The 19,468-nt window shown below is 46.1% G+C and overlaps 1 protein-coding gene across 1 annotated transcript in view; it reads right to left on the reverse strand.

Annotated features, from left to right (window-relative positions):
- KCNK10 (potassium two pore domain channel subfamily K member 10) overlaps nucleotides 1-19,468 on the reverse strand; it is a 105,326-nt gene that overhangs the window by 1,573 nt on the left and 84,285 nt on the right. Inside the window, exons 5-6 of the mRNA XM_008148400.3 lie at nucleotides 5,333-5,519; nucleotides 990-1,132 (exon numbers count right to left, since the gene is read on the reverse strand). Of these exons, the coding sequence (XP_008146622.2) occupies nucleotides 990-1,132; nucleotides 5,333-5,519 (330 nt within the window). The remainder of the gene's footprint in view (nucleotides 1-989; nucleotides 1,133-5,332; nucleotides 5,520-19,468) is intronic.

The following is a 19,468-nucleotide window of genomic DNA, read 5'->3' on the forward strand; positions in this document are numbered from 1 at the left end:
GCACTGCTAGGGTTTCTGTAGGCCAGGAGAACTACATGGTGCCCAGGAGTGAGAGGGCAAGCTTCTCCACTCAGCAACCTTCTCCTGGACACCCTTGCATGCAGAATGGCTGTACCTGGGAAGTACACAGCTTCCTTCAAGAAGTTGCCCTCATTTATCTATCTATCTATCTATCTATCTATCTATCATCTATCTATCTATCTATCTTAATCTCCTTTCCTTTCTTTATTTCTTCCCTTCTCCTTCTCTTGTCTCCTCCTCTCTTATTTCTTTTCCTCTCTTCCTAGGAGAACTGTATGGACTTTTTTTTTTTAAACTCACAAAGAATCTACTTTTCCTTCCTAGACTTTCCCTTTCTCACCTTTGTGTAGGCTTTCACGCACGTTTAGCTGTGGGAGTGAAGGCTGCGTGCTCTGGGATATACTTCTTTCTACAGATGGGACCACCAGGAGGGGGCACAGGTGAAAGGGACCCCTTGGGTTCGCTTCCCCGTGTCGGCCACTGCTCAGCGATTTCAGTCTCACTCGGAATCAAGGAAGATTCACGATGTTCAAGTGCATTTCCATTCAGGCCCTGTGACCTGAAGGACAGGCGGGCTTTCTGAAGCTTTTGATGATTTTTCTAAGCCTCCCCAGACATTTGCTGATAGGGGGCAATTGTACACCTCCTTCGACCACAGTCTACCTCTGCTGACTATTTTTATATTTTCCCTTTCGTTCCATTTTTAAAACGAAGTTGCTGTTTACTATTCTTTGCAGGATCTGTGGGCTGGTGACTGAGTCACCAGATTTTCTCACCTGCCAAGAAAGGATCCGCAAAGAATTGCTATTCAATGTCACTTGGCTTTTAGGTAATGATTCCAAACAAGGAAGCCTTGGGAGCCCTCCGTTTAGTAAGAAACACTCCAGCCCATAGAATAGAGAGAGGAAATCCTTGACACGAGCTCATCTGATCTCAGGAACATTCGTAGAATCTGGAAGGGGTCCTACCTCTTCTTTTGTCTTTTTGGACAGAACCCGTAGCCAATCTCCGATCATACTGAGGACCGCGGCAAAGTAGGCAAGGCCAACAAGGATCCAAAACCACACGAGGGGCTTATACCACTCCCGGTAATTGATGCCAGCATTTCCCCCTGGAAACAACGAAACGTTACTGTAAGCAGGACCTAGCAGGTGGGTCTTTGCAGAGCAAACATATTCTGGTCCAGGTAGCGGAGGTGCCAGCCCATCACCATCTGATACTAAGACGTTAGGCCTGCTACTGTATAGGAGATGTGATGGGGGTTGGAAGACAAGGAAAAGATGTTCCCATTCCTGAAGGAGCCTGACTTGTGGCTGAACTCCCTGTGATTCTTGACCACTAACTGTAGTACCCACAGCAAAATTATGCCCGTGGCCAACTTGATCCACCTATTCTCTCCCTGAGCTTGACAGTGAATGACTAGAGCGAGAGGACAACAGATCAGGCCCAGTTGTCAATTGTTTTTCTTAAACTTCTTCAAATATAATACAAATAAAAAAAACACACCATGAAATCATCCCTCATGGTTTGGAAGTCATGACACTGTTTCCTTCTTAAGCGCACACGCATTTACCAAGAGCTAAGTGCAAGTTTAGACTTTATGGCCTTCCTGACACTTTGATCCAAGCCATCGTGATTTAATGCTGAGGGCTGGTGTTTACATGATGCTAATCCAAAGGGTCAATTAAACTGAGTAATTAGAACCACCACGGCCACGCTAGAACTAAATGGGACCTTTAAGGCCAGCTAGTCAAATCCCTGTGTTATAAATAGAGATTACAGGAAAAATCCATCAACCCAAATTGGCCAGTTGCCTGATTGCATTGAATGGCTGTTGCGTTGAACCGACCAGTCATTTGTTCCAAATAATAAGCCTATTTATTCTAGCCCTCCTGCAGGCACTGCCGAAGGTAGCCGAGCAAAACAGGTTCCAAGTCAGGCCCCCGCTATGAAAGAAGTGGGGATGTTCCATGAGATAATTGATGTCAGCCTCATTCTCACTCTGTGAGCTGTGTTACCCAATGAACCAGGCAGGTGGTGATTCCTAAGACAACCGACATTAGCAATGTGTCAGTAATTATGCTATTACATGATGAATAATAACTAGTCTTTCCCACTGGGTCATGGTCGTAACCTCATCTAGACCGCTAAATCTATACGGAACTCGTACAGTATCAGTTGTACTTCCCAAAGGCAGTGGGCCAGGCGCTGTGGCCTGTGGTTCTTCTCAATCCAACCGAACACACTTAAAACTTTTCCCATCCAGCCAGTGTGGCTCAGTGGTTTGGTGTCGGTGCACAACCCAGGAAATCATGGTTCGATTCCTGGTCAGAGCACATGTCTGGGTTGTGGGCTCAGTCTCCAGTAGGGGGCATGCAGGAGGCAGCTGATTGATGATTCTCATCATTGATATTTCTATCTCCCTCTCCCTCTCCCTTCCTCTCTCTGAAATCAATAAAAATATATTAAAATTTTTTTCCAATGGTGGATTATTTTCAATATTATTTTGTATTGGTTTTCGGTGTATAGCTTAGTGGTCAGACAATCATATACTTTACTTTGTTCCCTTCAATATTTCTAATACCCAACTGATACCCATACATAGTTATTGTAATATTATTGACTGTATTCCCTATGCTGTACTTTACATCTCGGAGACTATTTTGTAAGCACCAATTTGTTCTTCTTAACACCTTCACCTCTTTCTCCCAGTCCCCTAACCCTCCTCCCCTCTGGCAACCCACTTTTCAATGCAGCCCATGAGATCTCAACAGCTACTGCCATTTATTAAAATTAGAATTCCAAACATTGCTAAAGGGCTCCATGGCCAGACCCCCTCTGTTTGGTGGTTTGGTTTAGCTGTCTTTATTTTTACCCTTTATGTAACCCCCCCTTCCTCCCCCACCTGCAGCTTTCTCTAGGATGCTACTGGAGTTCATGCAACATTAAGTGGTTTTTGAACTTTCTCCTTGGGGCTATTATCTGAGAGCAAATATTTACCTTAGCCAGTCACCATCATCCAACAGGATTGTCACTAGGGTGTGCTATGGAGCAACACATTAATCATCCTTCTCCCTCTTTATCCGAAGCTTGTCCAGAGTTTGGAGCTTTCCCTGTGCTCCCAGTCAGAGCTGTGAAATGCTATAATGTTCTCTCTCCTAAAGTGAGTCAGCTACCCAGTAAACCAGCACGAAACCTGTGTGGTGAGCGGTGCTCCGGTTATATTTTTAATAGAGTTGATATCTTGTTAAGTCACAGCAACCATCAACTCTTGTTAGTACACCTTTTTAAACAACTGGGCATCCTTCCCTGTCACTCTGAGAGCATTGTCAAAAAGGTTGTGATAAGCTTCCAGTCCTTTAAGGCGTGCATTCTTCGGACCAGTCTATGTAAGCCTGGGAACTGGAGAAGGGCCTGGCCTAATTGCAGCTAGCTCTGTGATTAGAAGAGATCCCTATCTGTGAAGACCTCAGGACCTAGGAAATACGGCTCTGTACTCAGTGGTAAGTAAGGGAATTGAAACAGGACCATGTCTGTGACTATGGAGGTCACGCCCTTCCTAGGTAAGTAAAGATAAGGTCAAGTGCTGGTCTATGCTAAGTGCTCACAGTCCATGGTGCCTAACACAAATAAATACAAGTCGTAAAGTTTTAAAACTCATGTTCCCAGGGCTCTGCTATTTGTGCCCCTAGATGAGCAGATGGACAGATTGAACTGAACAACATTAGAGCAGGGGTCCTCTAGCAGGCAGCCCGGGATTAGCACAGTGCTCTGAGGCAAACTATGCTTGCGGGGGAACGTAAAGATGTTTGTGAAATGGTTCTAAACGCCAGCTGCCATGACAGCCTTAATTGGAACCTCAGGTGAGTTTTCCCACAGACCAGCTCCGGAGGATGCTAAGGAATTAATTGGACAGCCATTCCTCATTCTTTTCTCTGCTTCTCTGTGGTTCCTCTCCAGAGCGTCAGGCCCCTCCCTAGTCAGGTGGCCCCAGGGGACTTGTCCCCCAAGGTGAGGAACTGCACAAGTGGCTGAGCACTGTGCATAAGGAAAGACTGATGGGCTCCCAGGCTTTTATACACAATGTTCAATCACTTCAGCTTTGCCATTCTCAGCCCCTAGTCAATAGAAAGGAAGACACATCGAAACTGCTATTTCTACAGCGGGGACATCAATCTTAGCCTGGCCGGTTGCAGTAGCTACAAGGTCACTGTGCTGGTTATCTGTATCACAGAACAGACCTGTTGAGGAGCCTTCACAACCCCCTCCCCAGACTCTCCTGTTTCCCAGATTCCCAGGGACCAGGTCCCTGTTGTCATGGACACCACATGCCATGGAGAGGCCAAGGCACAGCCAGGATCAAATGCCAAATGAAGGACAGTCAGCCTGGGAGTGCTCCCCTGAGCTGTCCAGGCTGCTGCTTACCCGGGGACTGCTCAAGGCCACATAGACCACCCACCATTTTGAACTTACAATGGAGGTGTTCACTCAAAGCACTCATTTCTTGGGGTGAAAAAGGACTGGTCAATGGTCTGGCTCCCTGGAACTATCCCATTAGGAGGGAGTAAGGTGGCCTCCTCCTCCTGTTCCTGCCTTCCTACCACACTCTGGGAAAGTGGTAGGTACTTGTAAGAGGCCGGATCCCACCTCATTTTCAGCTCTCTCTGTCCCTAGAAGAAAGTGATGGTGGTTTTCTTTTGCTTCCATAAACCCAGCCCATGGGCATTTATGTTCACACTGAAGGCTATTGCTTCTGTACACATTGATGCAGAATCTGTTACACTATGTTCCCTCAGGGGGCAGCTCTCAGCTCTCGGTTGTCAACTGAGTCCTAAGCCTTGTGGGCACACCCGGGACAACTTTTGCAGGGACAACGGCCCTCACCTCTGGCGTCGCAGGAAGCTTAAGCTGCAGATCATTGCAGGCTAGGCTCTGTGCTAATCTCTTCAGGGTCTCACATTTGCTGCTTGCTAATATAGCCTTTATCGATTGATCCAAGGAGCCTTAGTACAAGTCAGAAGCCCAAAATTCAATGAGAAATTCATTTCACTCATGCATAAGTCATATGACGATAAGGGCGCTATGCATCCTGGGAGGAAGAGGCTGCCTTCCCTCTCACGTTGGAAGCCTGATGCTGCTTAGATCACAGAGGACCACAGCCTTGAGAGAGCCCGTGCACAGCAGCGGGGACACTTGGCCTTTGTCGTTTGCTTCTCTCACAAGTCTTTTTCTCATGGAGTTGAAAAGCACTGCCAACAATATCTCCACCACCCACGGGGGCCCTGGTGACTGGGTCGCCCGGGGTGCTCACCTGCCACATAGTCGCCAAAGCCCACCGTGGTGAGAGTGACCACCACAAAGTAAATGGACTCCAGGGCCGTCCACCCCTCGATGTATTTGAAAACGACGGCAGGGATCGTCACAAACACAATGCAGCCGGCCAGGATGAACAGGATGGTGGAGATGACCCGGATCTTGGTCTGACTCACTTGCTTTTTCTAGGAACAGCAAAGGAGAAAGACAAGTCAGTTTCATCGCCCTGGAACCGGGAGACAGAGAAACAGAAGAAAATGTATTCTGTCAGAGGCTTTTAATAAAAATGGAATTTATTGGGGTGACATTGGTTAATAAAATTATAAAGGTTTCATGTGTTCAATTCTAAAATACATCATCTGTATATTGTATTGTGTGTTCACCATCCCAAGTCAAGTCTCCTTCCATCACCCTTTACTGCGCCCCCTTTACCCTCTCCTCCTACTTCCCCCTCCCTCCGCCCTTCCCCTGTAATAATCACCATACTGTTGTCTGTGTCTATGAGCTGTTTTTTTCTTAATCCTTTCACCTTTTTCACCCTGACCCATAACCTCCTCCCCTCTGACAGCTGTCAGTCTGTTCTCTATGAGTCTGTTTCTGTTTTGTTTGTTAGTCAATCTTACCCTTTGCGACAGCATGGATGGACCTGGAGAACATTATGCTAAGTGAAATAAGCCAGTCAGAGAAGGACAAGTACCATATGATTTCACTCGTGTGTGGAATCTAATGAGCAAAATTGTCGGTGGCTTTTAACCTCTCTTTGGCCAGGGGCAGCTGTGAGAGAATCTGATGAAAGCCGTGGACCTTCTCCTACAAAAATGCACATGCAGGTGTTTTCAGGTGTTCTGGGTGCTTCCAGGCCCCAGGAAGCCGGTTCATGGACTGGACCAAGGAACCCCGCTTGGCTCAGACCTCAGCTGTCCTCTGCGTGGCTCATGAGTGCAGCCAGACTGTGACCTCCCCTCCTCACGGGTGGAAAATGTAAGGAACTCCCAAGAGGGGCTTGCTGCCAGTTTTCATGGCGGCCGGGTTTGGGTCTCTCCCTGGTTTCCCTTGCATCAAAGGGATTCTGCTGCTAATCCCCCACCCCCTCCAAAAAACAACAACAAACAAAACACAACACCAAAAATACTGACCTGAAACAGGCCAGAATGATTGGCTGAAGAGAAAAAACACAGCCATCCCCATCCACATTTGTGACAGAGCCTAGGCAAGTCTCTGTGTGTGCCCTCACCCTCCTTCTCCTGCTGAGGTCGGACAGTTACACTTTTCCTTTAAATACACGTGTCTGAGCTGGTGCTGTGGTCATCGTGTTTGCTGCTGTATCACCCACAAGGGTCGAGACAGGAGTTGAAGTCAGGATGGCAGGTAGTAGGCACGTCAGCTCACATCAGCTTTTGAAAGCGTCAATAGTGAAGAGGTCAAAGTGCATTTGGAAGGGCGAGGACGCTGATGGAGGCCAGAGGTGGGTTAGAGGCATCAGTGGTGTTCCCCTTGAATGCACCCCAACAACCTTGGCATTGCCTCCAAGCTGAATGATCCTGAAGGTCTCAAAGCTGCCAGAATTGGCACCCGAGACTGTCTTCGGGAGACCCCAGTATAATAACCTCACCAAAACAGTGTGCCGTCATAAATATACAGTGAACACCAGAATGCAGGGGCCTTGCCCCACTGCCTGGATTGATTTTCTGCAAAAGTCCACCACGTGGAGGGCAGTCGATGCAGGAAATCCTTACCAGGTGATCTTTTTTTCCAGCCATTGCCTCCCGGAGATTTAGGAGGCAAACGGCTCAGAATGCAGGGACCTGTGCACTCAGAAACCTCACGTCCAGATGCCAAAACAGAAGCTAAAAGGCATGAAGGGGTTTGCACAGATGCTGCTGCTAATTAAGGGCAGAGCTGAGAATAGGATTCTGAGGTGATTAACTCTGTCCAGGGAGTAATGAAGAGTCCAGAAACAGCTTTTCAAGTCTTTCAACAACTCACCAGCTCAGACAAAGTTGCCAGAGTCGTCCCCTAACAAAAGGAACCAGAGTAGCCTCCACAAGGAAGAGGCCACCTGGTTCCCTTCTGGGAAGGGAGATGAATACAAAGCTGTGGCTGGACCACCTGCTCAGGAATTCCGAAGCTTCAGTCCTGGCAGTGACACCTGGGCCAGGTTCCCAGGACAGACATGGTCAAGAGATTCTCCTACCATCGGCCACGTGGCTCCACCCCGGAAATGACAGCCAAGGAAATGACTAGGTCTCAGAGACAGGAAGGTTGATTATGGTTCCGTGTCCCTTCCTCCCACCCTCCTCTTCCTCCCTGATTTTTTGGGAGAAACATCCATGCTGCCTCTTCACTGGAAAGCTCCAATGAACAAGAGCTGAAGTGATGGAGCGGGGGTGGGGGGGGGTGGGGGTGATGGGGGGGAAAGCTGCTCTCACCTGTGATCACACCCAAAAGACACAGCCCCACTTGACTGGGGTCCTGAGTCCAGGTATAGTCAACATAGCAGAATGGAGAGGGCAATGAAATGAGTAAGAACGGTTACAGTGGAGAATATTATCTGCACCAATCTAAGTCAGCACTATTTACGCTCCAGTTCCCAGATCAATATATATTCCCTAAACATGCATAAGAAAAGCTAAAAAAAAACAATCCTTCTTTATAAAAAAAAAGTCGTGTGCTCTAACTCCCCAGAGGACACTCAGTATGTAGAAAAGGGAACAAAATTAGGTTCGTGCTCTTATATAGGCCCCGCCCATCCCTCAGAAAAGCCATCTGGGGGGAAAAAAGATATTTTATTGATATTTTAGAAACTGTATATGAAATACCATTTTTCCCACAAATAAAAGTATCATGTCAGGATAAATTACCTGAGAACCCCAGGGAATGTTTCACCCGTTGTATGAATTTCCATATTGACTATTACAGGAGGACTCTGTGGGGGACTCTGAGCCCCACTGAGAATCCAGGAAGGTAGTTATGATTAGCCTAGTTTTGTTTGCAGACATGAGCAAAAATCCAGAGCCCAAAAGCGGATCTTGCCAGAAGTTAACTAATTGCCATCAACGGGAACACTATTCCCCGCCCCACTTATAAGTCGTCCTCCTCAAATGCATAATGAAATTAAAGCAAATTAAATGTTTGTGAGACACCTGTTAAATCCCAAATTAGGATGTGAATGCAACTGCAGATGAAATGAGGCGGAGGTCAGGGAAGGAGGACTGCAAGTCTGGAGGAAGCTGGAGACACTCTCAGGCTCCAGGGGGTGGGCAGAGGGAAGGTGGCACGGGATGGGACTGGTCTGGTGGCAGACAGGGAGGTGTGTGACAAAGCCTAGACTGCCTGCTCGCGAGTTTCTGAGCCAGGTACACGTGTCAGCACTGCTCACTGCCCAAGCCAACCAGTGCGTCTGTCCCTGGGCGGCTTCCTCCAGACACCTTGGGGTGATGCTCAGAGGCTTGGAGAATTTAATCATTGCGGTATTTTAGGGATTTAAGAAATCAAGTGTCTTGTGCGTGCGCGCACGTGTGTGTGTGTGTGTGTGTGTGTGTGTGTGTGTGTGTGTGTGTGAAAATGTGAATACCCATACTTCAGTATAAAAGGAAGAGGTGTGGGTGTGGGGTTTTCAGCAATATATGTTATTCTAGAATCTAGAATCTAGATACTCGTGTTTTTGCTGCCCTCTAGATATTTTTTGAAAAAGTTGCTTTATTTGAACATTTGAAACTGTGGCTTTCAGGATAGAACCACAGACTATCTTATATGTCATTCAGCAATCTTGGGCTTCTTAGTCTGGTTGGCCCTGCTACTGTTAGTTATACTGTAAAGCGGTGCTTGAGGACCTGGAGTCTAGGGGCAGACTGCCTACCTGGACACATCCGTCCCCACTGCTAAATAGCTGAGTGATCTCCGACAAGTGTCTCTACTCCTCTGTGCATCTTATCTCTGTGGAGAAAGAGAATCCATCTCATAGGACGGTTTGGAAATTACTTAAGTGTGCCAACCCTTAGCACAGTGCCCGCTAAGTGCTCCATGATTGTTAATGACTATATTTATTTTTTGTTAAACATCACCTGAGGTCATTTTTCCCATTGATTTTTAGGCAGAATTAGAGAGAGAGAGAGAGAGAGAGAGAGAGAGAGAGAGAGAGAGAGAGAATCGACATGTGAGAGACATATTGATTGGTTGCCTCCAGCACTCACCCCAACCAGGTGCAGGGATCAAATCTACAACCCAGGTACGTGTCCTTGACTGGGAATCAAAACTACAACCCTTTGGTGTGTGGGCCAGCGCTCTAACCACTGAACCACCAGCCAGGGCAACTGTTTTTTTTTATGTCAAAGTTTAAATATTTCCTTCGATGTGGACCGTCCCAGACTGGATGCTGCCCTTTGCTACTGAGGCATGTTCCCTCAGGGCTGGCTTAAGATCATCTTTGTTTAGCTTAGGAGGTCACTGCTGTTTGTCCCTTCCTGGATACATTTTCTCATGTAATTACTTCATTTTCAATAAGAGAAACGTCTTCATTGGTTCTTCTATGCTGACTCCAGAATGAGCTGCCAGACAGTTTTAGCTCACAATCTTGAAAGCATTTTTTATTTGCCTTTCAATTAATTTCCCCCTAGTTCTTGATCATCCTTCTGAAACTGCCAAGAATTGCAGAGAATGTTGGTGACATCAGGAACCAGTGGCAGAGGGACCTGAGAGGTGGGCGTGGCTTTCCTTACCCCGCCCCCACCTCTTCCACCACTTAGGGAATCAAGCTGCGTTTCCAAGGTGGGGTTGCTAGGCAAAACCTCATTGCTTATTTACCAGTAAGCAGAGCCGCTAGCAAAAACCTTGGGAGAGTCCAGATCTGACTGAGCTAATGTGTTCTTGGACTGACAAAATTGTTATCCCAGAAAAGATGGTTTGATACAATATTTGGGCAGAAGTGATAGGATTTTTGTGCGTATCTGTCCAATTCTTGTTTTCCCAGTTTGTTGATTAGGCAATGTTTTCTTTCGTCTCCTTGTGCAAACAGTAGTATGCAAAACTATTTCCTGTGTTCCATTGATGTTAACTGTAGGAATTTTTGAAGTACTCGAAACCTATCTTCTGTGGAGTTCATTTAATTCTCAAAATTACACATGCAATTATGTCAAAGAGCGAAATAAGCTTCATTAATCAGGAGGCAGGGGTGCCAGCTCTCAGAGCACCCCTTCGAGGAAGGAATGTATGCGCGGACCATTCTGGAAGTGTTGGTGTGTTTCAGACCTCAGAGGGCTGAGCTGCATGTCCAGTTCTCAGGAAGCATAATGCCCTGCCTGTGTTTGTTTACTTCCACAAGCTTATGTTAGAGGGGAAGTCTCTTTCCATTCACCTGTGGGCTATTGCTTTACTTGATTTTTATTCCCTCTCCAACGGCCATGCTTTTTTCTTCACTTTTATGTGATTTCTTAGAATTCTGAGAATAGCCACCCAAGTTGTTGTGTCTAGGTGAGAAATGGTGCACTTGTTGTGGTTTTTAGCCGGAGACTGGAGATTTTATATAAAAATAAAGATACCAGGATAAAGGTCCTAGGACAGGAGCCAGACACGACCAGCTGTCATTGACATTCGGGTTTGTTTTGTTGAAGTGCAGACATGTTGCCAGTGTAATACAATTGAACTGAGAATAATTTTTCCAAATGGAAAGATAGTAGGAACTGCCTCACACAAGAATTGATTTTATTTTCCAAAATTGTGATCTTTTCCACAAATATTTCTTCTTAATAGTCCAGTTCTAATACTACTTTCAACATCACAACAAATATCCGTGTATCACCACATAGATTATGAGACTTTTTATTTATTATTGTTTTATTACATTTAAAAATTTCTCTTTTTATTTATTTATTTATTTATTTATTTATTTATTTATTTATTTAAATTCTTTATTGTTTAACTAGAGGCCCGGTGCATGAAATTCGTTTAGCATAATGCTCTCCAGGTCCATCCATCCTGTTGCAAATGGTAAGAGTTCCTTCTCTTTTTACAGCAGCATAGTATTCCATTGTATAAATGTACCATGGTTTTCTAATCCACTCATCTGTTGATGGGCACTTAGGCTATTTTCAAATCTTAGCTATGGTAAATTGTGCTGCTATGAACATAGGGGTACATATATCCTTTCTGATTGGTGTTTCTAGTTTCTTGGGATATATTCCTAGAAGTGGGATCACTGGGTCAAATGGGAGTTCCATTTTTAATTTTTTGAGGAAATGCCATACTGTTTTCCACAGTGGCTGCACCAGTCTGCATTCCCACCAGCAGTACGAGAGGGTACCTTTTTCTCTGCATCCTCGCCAGCACTTGTCATTTGTCGATTTGTTGGCTTGCGCATGTACAATACATATGAAGTTCTCACTGGTGCCAATCATATGCGTGTGTTGCTTTTTCTCAAGTTCAAAGAGCGTGTGATATTAAAGTTAAAGTTGTAAATACGTCATCACAAGGGAAATTAGTCAAGCACTCTGAAAGTGTTTTTACTCTTAATGTGGTATACAGGGAGATATTAGAATAAGATTAATCAATTTATCATTCATTGTTTTTATCAATGTTCTTTTTATATCATGTTTTTATATAATTTCTTTGTTGTTATATCATGTTGTCATTGTTTATTTATTAATCAATTTATATATTATTTTCATATACATTTTACTAAATTTCTTTCATCTATGACACTTCTATTATAGAGAAAGGGCAAATAGCAATATTAAAATATTTCTTCTAATTAATTTCCTTTCAATGTGCACAAATCTGTGCACCAGGCCACTAGTTTGAAAATAATACTCTATCAACACACAAGATTTTGCATTCAAAATTCAACCAATTAACCCTTTGCACTTGCTTGTTTTTTTCTCGAGCTGCTACCGATGCTAACCGTGTCGAGTCACACTCGACATCCGAGTGCAAAAGGTTAATACAGCACATAGTTGCAAGGGACACACCAGTTTTTTAAAAAAGAAAAAGTTTCTGCATCCTGCACACAAAGTCTGTACACAAAGTGGGTGGGTAGGTGGGGGGCAAGGACATCTGAGTCTAGGGCTAAAAACATGCTTTGTGGTGTTGTCCTTGGTGCCCAGCACTGGTCCAGCTATTGATGGCAAAGATTAGTGCCCAATGACATACCACTGATTAAAAACATCACCTGAGAGAGTAGAAAGGAATATTCTTGCAGCTCCGGTATGTGGAACACACAAATATGCCAAGTGCAATGGACGGTCATTGGATCTTTGTTAGCTAAGCATTCAGAAACTATGTCACATAAGCAATCGCATGATGTAGGAACCACCCAGATGCCACCTTGGCTGAAGAATGGTCCTTCTCTCTCGCTGAGGTGAGAAAGGCAGACCCATGGAAAGGAGAGGGGGATGGGGCACCTCCTGATGAGCCAGATCAACAGAATAACTCCTGGCAATTCAATAGATGCCTTGCCCAGCTGCTCACGCATCCAAACCCCTAATTTATTTTACCCAGATGTCAGCAGCACTTGAACAATATCTCCACCCTAAAATGCCCCCCCCCCCATCACACAGACAAAATATTACCACAGTCACAGTGCTACAGACAGCTGAAAGGTACTCACTCTTCTCCCTCTGCTAGCTAACAAAGGTTCAAGGTCAGAGTTTGTTGGCCAAGCAGTCCACAATAGTCGAGGCACAATATTCCACCAAATAGGATAAATGTTCCCTCCCACCCCTGTAGCATCTCTTCTTGTGCAGGGAACCTCACCCACTATAACACACATGGACTCAGCCTCTTATTCTGGCCAAGGAACCAAGAACGGGGCCTTTTCTCTCCCCCTCCTTTTGGGAGCAAGTTGCCCTCAAGAAGTGTGTGCTTCTAGTAATCGCCTGTCTAATTCTGGGCTGTATTAGGAAACCCATTTGCCCAGAGATAGAAGCCATATTCTCCAGTGCCAGAGGACTGGAGTAATATTAGACTTCAACCACTGAGCCACACTGGCTGCGCCAGGGTGGCTATCTTGACATCCTGGTAGATTGTCCTCTTTGTACCTCACTCAGGTTTCATACAAATGTCTCAAGGAAATTTCAGTTTCCAAGTGTGCATGAACTGTAGACAAATAAATGAATACGTAACCCATCTGTGTTTATTCATCTAGCATTCACCTTCCATTATTAAGAGTAGCCTTGTTCTTTAATTTGATTAGAATGAATTTGATTAGAATGTGGGTTTGATTAGAATAATCAGATAGAAGCTTATTTACATCACTGAACACACATGATGAATATCCTTGTGGTTAGTTAATTGGTACATTTTTTTTCCTTTTAAAATAATTAACTTATGCCCTAACCGGTTTGGCTCAGTGGATAGAGCATTGGCCTGCGAACTGAAAGCTCCCAGGTTTGATTCCGGTCAAGGGCATGTACCTTAGTTGCGGGCCCAACCCCAGTAGGGGGTGTGCAGGAGGCAGCTGATCGATGTTTCTCTCTCATCTATGTTTCTAACTCTCTATCCCTCTCCCTTCCTCTCTGTAAAAAATCAATAAAGTATATTAAAAAAAAGAATTAACTTATATACAAACCTTTTAACGGAGCTCAATGTAATGACTAAAGTATACGTTCACCTTTCATGAGATGACTGGGCTGTTTTAGCTATGCAAATGAGAGCAGGTGTGGGCATCACGTGCTCCATGAGATAAAGTAGTAAAGGGTGGTCTACCCTTAGGTAGGGTTGCATCTCTGCAGATAATATTTTCTTAGAAAAGTATTCTCTTTAAAATATAATTTTAGATGACTTCATCCTGCAAAGTATTTAGCAGGGATGTTCATGGGCTCATTGGAGGACCAGAAACAAAGATCAGAAAAGGACATTGAGGCCTCCTGATGCTCCCCTCAGGCTGGAAGGAAGATTAGCAAGTGGAATTGGACCAATGCTGGTGACACTCAGGCTGGACTGCCCTGTTTGTGTCCGTCAATGATGCTATTTAAGGACCAACACCACCCTATTGTCATGTTGTGAGGGAACTAAAGGAATGAGATGACTGGGCACTGTCACTTTAGAGGACACTGGTCATTCCTTTGGTCTGCCCATCATCTTAATCCCCTTCTTTGCTTTGGTGAAAGACAGAGAACTCTTCCCAATACAGAAGCTGAAGGATGCCCGCTACCCACTTTCTCAGCCTCCCCACTGCGAGGACACAAGCATGCCACTCAGGTTCCCCCAGCCGTGGAGACCTAAGTCAGGCTTTAAACCAGACACTAGTGCCCTGGCCAGTGTGGCTCAGTTGGCTGGAGCATCATCCCATGCACTGAAAGGTGGAGGGTTTGATTCCTGGTCAGGGCACATGCCCAGGTTGTGGGTTCGATCCCCAGTCAGGGTGTGTGGGAGGCAATTGATCAATGTTTCTCTCTCTCTCTCTCTCTCTCTCTCTCTCTCTTTCTCTCTCTTTCTCCTTCTTCTCTCTCTAAAAAATATCGATAAACCAGACACTAGTGAGGCAGATGTGACAGACTTGGTCCTGAAGTATTCATCTGATGATTTTCTGTGTGTTTTCCTCTCCCTCCTTTCTCTCTCCTAATCCCAAGGGCTATTTCTAATGGAAGGATGGAGATTCTCAGAGGCATGCCTTCAGGACCAGAGGGCTAGGGTTGGAGACAGACTAGCCACTCATCCTGGGGAGGAAGGAACTGTGGAAGGAATGCATCTCCTTAGGGTCTTCCAAGTGGGCCCTGCTGGCTGTGCAGACAGACACTGCGGTGGCTTCTTCCAGGACCAGCCTGTGGCATGATTTGGGTCATTGTTCTCAGCTGGCTGCTTGCCAAGTGTGGGTCTCCAACCATCCCAAGGATTTGGTAACCATCCAATATCCTTCCTAAAAGCTTTCTTTTCTGCGTAAATCACGATAGTAGGTTTCTCTCGATTCAGCCAAGCTGCCTGCCCACAAGCGCGTCTCCTGGAGGTCAGGGTAAGCTGACTCTGGCTACTTGGAGGCAGGCAGGGTCACAGCCCCCCAGTGGTCGGTTTGAAATTCTGCTCCAAGATCAGCCAGAACTGTAACCAGATCTGATTTAACCACTTTAATGTCTCTGACATTCCTAATCTTCAGAAGAGTCTTATCAAAAAGTATAGCTCATTTTGGCCGTGGTGTGGAAGGAGCTGTGTCCATTCCTGGGATGGGCAGTACAGGAGCAGTGCCAGCCTCCTCCCCTGGGGCCAGCAGGGCAGTAGCAACCCCCGACCGAGGCAGAGGGCTCTGCCCCTGCAGGAGGGACCAGCAGCATTGCCGAGAGAAGTTGGTGGTTAGAGCAGAGATTGGCAATCCATGGGGAACACAGGGCGTGGCCAGAACAGCCATGGGTGACATCCCCTACATGTCTAGCGGGCAGGGGACCTTGGACAGGAGAGCTGGGGAGGGGCCTGCTGCAGGACCAGTGGAGCAGCCGGGATTTGGGCTAAATATAGATGAAAGAGAAAAAAATTCCCAAGTACAATTAGTGGCACGTTAGTGGTGGAATTCTTGGGATGATGGATTTTCAGGGGATTTTATTTGCTTCATTGTACTCTTCTGTGTTTCCCAAAGTCTCCACAATGACCACACATTCTCTTTGTAATGTTTGTAATGGAAGACAGGCAAAGGAGGAGGGGTGGGAGAGGAGGAGAGGAAGAGGAATAATGAGGAGAAAAGGGAAAGGGAAAACAATGAACATGCTCACAGACACCACGTGGTTCCCTCCAGAAATAGCACAGTGCCCTTGAAAATCATACAATTTGTCTTCCTTTCTTTGGGAAAGGGGCGATGGCCATGTCCATGAGGGAAAACCAGAAGAATGAGCGTAGATATTCCCCACAGTAAAGTAAGAGAGATGGGCCTTGTCTGAGCCTTTGTAATCCCAGGGATGTTTGCCAAAGGTGGCGGTGGGAGCTGGGAGGGAGCCTTGTTCCAATTCAGTCATGGCATTCCGCTCGCTGCCAGGGCCACCTCCTCTTCCTACAGAAATCTGCTCCTCCCTCCTGAGCGCAGTGCCGGGAGCCCTGCTGTTGGCAAGCTCTTGCTTTCCCTCTCCGTCTTGTGTATAATACTGGTTATTTTTGCACCTTACCCAGGGGACTGGATCATTTATTGGTGCCCAGATACAGCATCAGTCTATGCTTCTGTGCCTTTTTTTGTTAATCCTCACCTGAGGATATTTTTTTCCATTGATTTTTAGAGAAAGTGGAAGGGAGGGAGGGACGGAGTGAGGGAGAGAGAGAGAGAGAGGGAAGGAGAGGGAGAGAGAGAGAGAGAGAGAGAGAGAGAAACATCAGTGTGAGAGAGACAATCAGTTGGTGGCTTCCCACATGTACACCCACTGGGGCTGGGGATTGAACCTGCAACCCAGTAAGGCATCCTTGACCAGGAATTGAACCCGCAACCTTTGGTACATGGGGTGACACTCTAACCACTGGGAAACACCAGCCAGAGGATTCTGGGCCTTTTAAAAAGGCTGTCCTAACTGCTTGGATGTCCTTCCCCTTGTCATGCTTACCAAACTCTTGTTTATTCCTCAAAACACAATTCCAGCGTTGCCTCCTGCAGGAAGCCCTCCATCCTCTGGTTAAGTAACAGGGTCCTCCTCCCGGCTGTCTTCGTTCCTTGCATATTCCCCTGCCGATCAACCAGCTCCTCCTAGTTTGCTGTCTACCTGCTTGTGTGTCGCACTATCTTTGCATTCTGGGTGCCCTCCATGGCGCATTTTTCTACACCTGCTCCTTCTTTTTTAGCACCCAGAGAAAATATGAGAGTAACTGTTTAAGGTCAACTATTTTATGAAGGCTATAAGACAAAACTCTTTATCCAACAAGAGATAAACTGCCAGGATTTTGTAACGTGGAATGCTAGGAAAAGCACATGTGATGGACAGGCACAGGGATGGACATCCCCACACACGCACATGACCTGTACTTCTTGGATTGAATATTAATACCACAGGCACTGAGTCAAGGGGAGTCTTGACTATTTGAACATGGCCATTGACACGAGAATAAAAATCACGGACGTGTATTCTGGAAAGTTACACTGGAGCTCCTGAAAGTTATTTTTTATAACCCTGTTTAGATCCTGACACCCTGGGAAGTGACGGGTCAATCTGTGAGGATGTTCATGGTTGTCACACAATTGGAGGGACACTCCAGGTATGTAGTGGGTAGAGGCGCTGCCCGTAATACAAGACTTAGTGCCACAAATCAGAGTCATCCCAAATTTAGCACGAGTTATCAATGTCCCACTGACAAAATTTATGTTTATAATACCTAAGCTGAGAACTCCCTTTTATACATACACACACACACACACACACACACACACACACACACACACACACCCCTGTTTGGTACTGCTTCAATATAGGCTGAATTTTACAAGAATATGACTCCTACGTAAATTGCGAAAAGGCTGAATTTTGAATAGTTGGAGCCTTGCCAAGGATTGTTCTCCATTTTCCATATCACTGATGGGAAAGTCCCTGGTGGCATCTTAGTCATGGATTTGATGCACCTAACCAGCCTACGTTGGGAGCTACGGCATTTTACATATTGATGAAAGGGTCCCTCTGCTTCAGTAGGTCCCCTGGGGTTTCATGACTGAGCACCTATTACTGAAACATGTATTATTTATTGTAAGTGAGTTTCTTTTTTTACTCCTTCATATTGTAGCTAGAAAATAGTGTTGAATTTTTCAAAATTAGCTGTGTAGGTAAGTTGCACTATCCTATGTAATAAAGAGCTAATATGCTAATTAGACCGGATGGCGGAATGACCTTCCGGAATGACCTTCTGGAACAACCTTCCTGAACAACCTTCTGGAACGACCAGTGGGTGGGGCTGCGAGGCAGCTGTGGCTTCAAGGGCTGAGTCCCTTGCATGAATTTCATGCATTGGGCCTCTAGTCCTATATAATAAAGAGGTAATATGCAAATTGACCATCACTCCAACACAAAGATGGCTGCCCCATGTGGTCAAAGATGGCTGCCACAAGATGGCCGGCAGGGGAGGGCAGTTGTGGGACCAGGCCTGCAAGGGAGGGAAATTGGGGGTGATCAGGTCTGCAGGGGAGGGCAGTTAGGGGTGACCAGGCCGGCAGAGGAGGGCAGTTGGGGGCAACCAGGCCTGCTGGGGAGGGCAGTTGTGGGGGACCAGGCTGGCCAGGGAGGGCAGTTAGGGGTGACTGGGCCAGCAGTGGAGGGCAGTTGGGGGTGACCAGGCCAGCAGGGGAGGGCAGTTAGGAGTGACCAGGCCGGTAGGGGAGGGCAGTTAGGGGCAATCGGGCTGGCAGGGGAGCAGTTAGGTATCGATCAGGCTGGTAGGGGAGTGGTTAGGGGGGTGATCAGGCTGGCAGGCAGAAGTGGTTAGGGGTGCCGAAACCTCAGTGGATAGAGTGTCGGCCTGTGGACTGAAAGGTCCCAGGTTCGATTCCAGTCAAGGGCATGTACCTTGGTTGCAGGCACATCCCCAGTGGGGGTGTGTGTGCAGGAGGCAGCTGATTGATGTTTCTCTCTCATCGATGTTTCTAACTCTCTATCCCTCTCTCTTCCTCTCTGTAAAAACAATCAATAAAATATATTTTTTTTAAAAAAAGAAGTGGTTAGGGGCAATCAGGCAGGCAGGCAGGTGAGCGGTTGGGAGCCAGCAGTCCTGGATTGTGAGAGGGATGTCCGACTGCCCGTTTAGGCCCGATACCACCGGGATTGGGCCTAAACGGGCAGTTGGACATCCCTCAAGGGGTCCCACATTGGAGAGGGTGCATGCTGGGCTGAGGAACATCCCCCACCCCCGTGCACGAATTTCATTCACTGGGCCTCTAGTATAATATAAAATTCATTTCAATGTGGTAAAAGGGCATGAATAAGGATCAGCTACAAAAGGCAGTGTTGGATACAATACAATATAAGCATGATGTATTTTAGGTTTGCACACCTGAAACCTATATAGTTTGTTAACCAATGTCACCCCAATACGTTGGGAGCTATGGCATTTTATAAAAATGTATTCACCAATTTTGAAAAAAGGGTGGGTATTGGGTATTATAGAGTTGAGAACCACTGGATACAATTAAACTGTGTATTGTGCTTAAGGAGCTTCTGGAAGTCTTTTATAACCCTGTTGAGAAATCTATAGAATT

This window comes from Eptesicus fuscus, chromosome 5 (assembly GCF_027574615.1).
Source record: "Eptesicus fuscus isolate TK198812 chromosome 5, DD_ASM_mEF_20220401, whole genome shotgun sequence".
Classification (NCBI taxonomy): domain Eukaryota; kingdom Metazoa; phylum Chordata; class Mammalia; order Chiroptera; family Vespertilionidae; genus Eptesicus; species Eptesicus fuscus.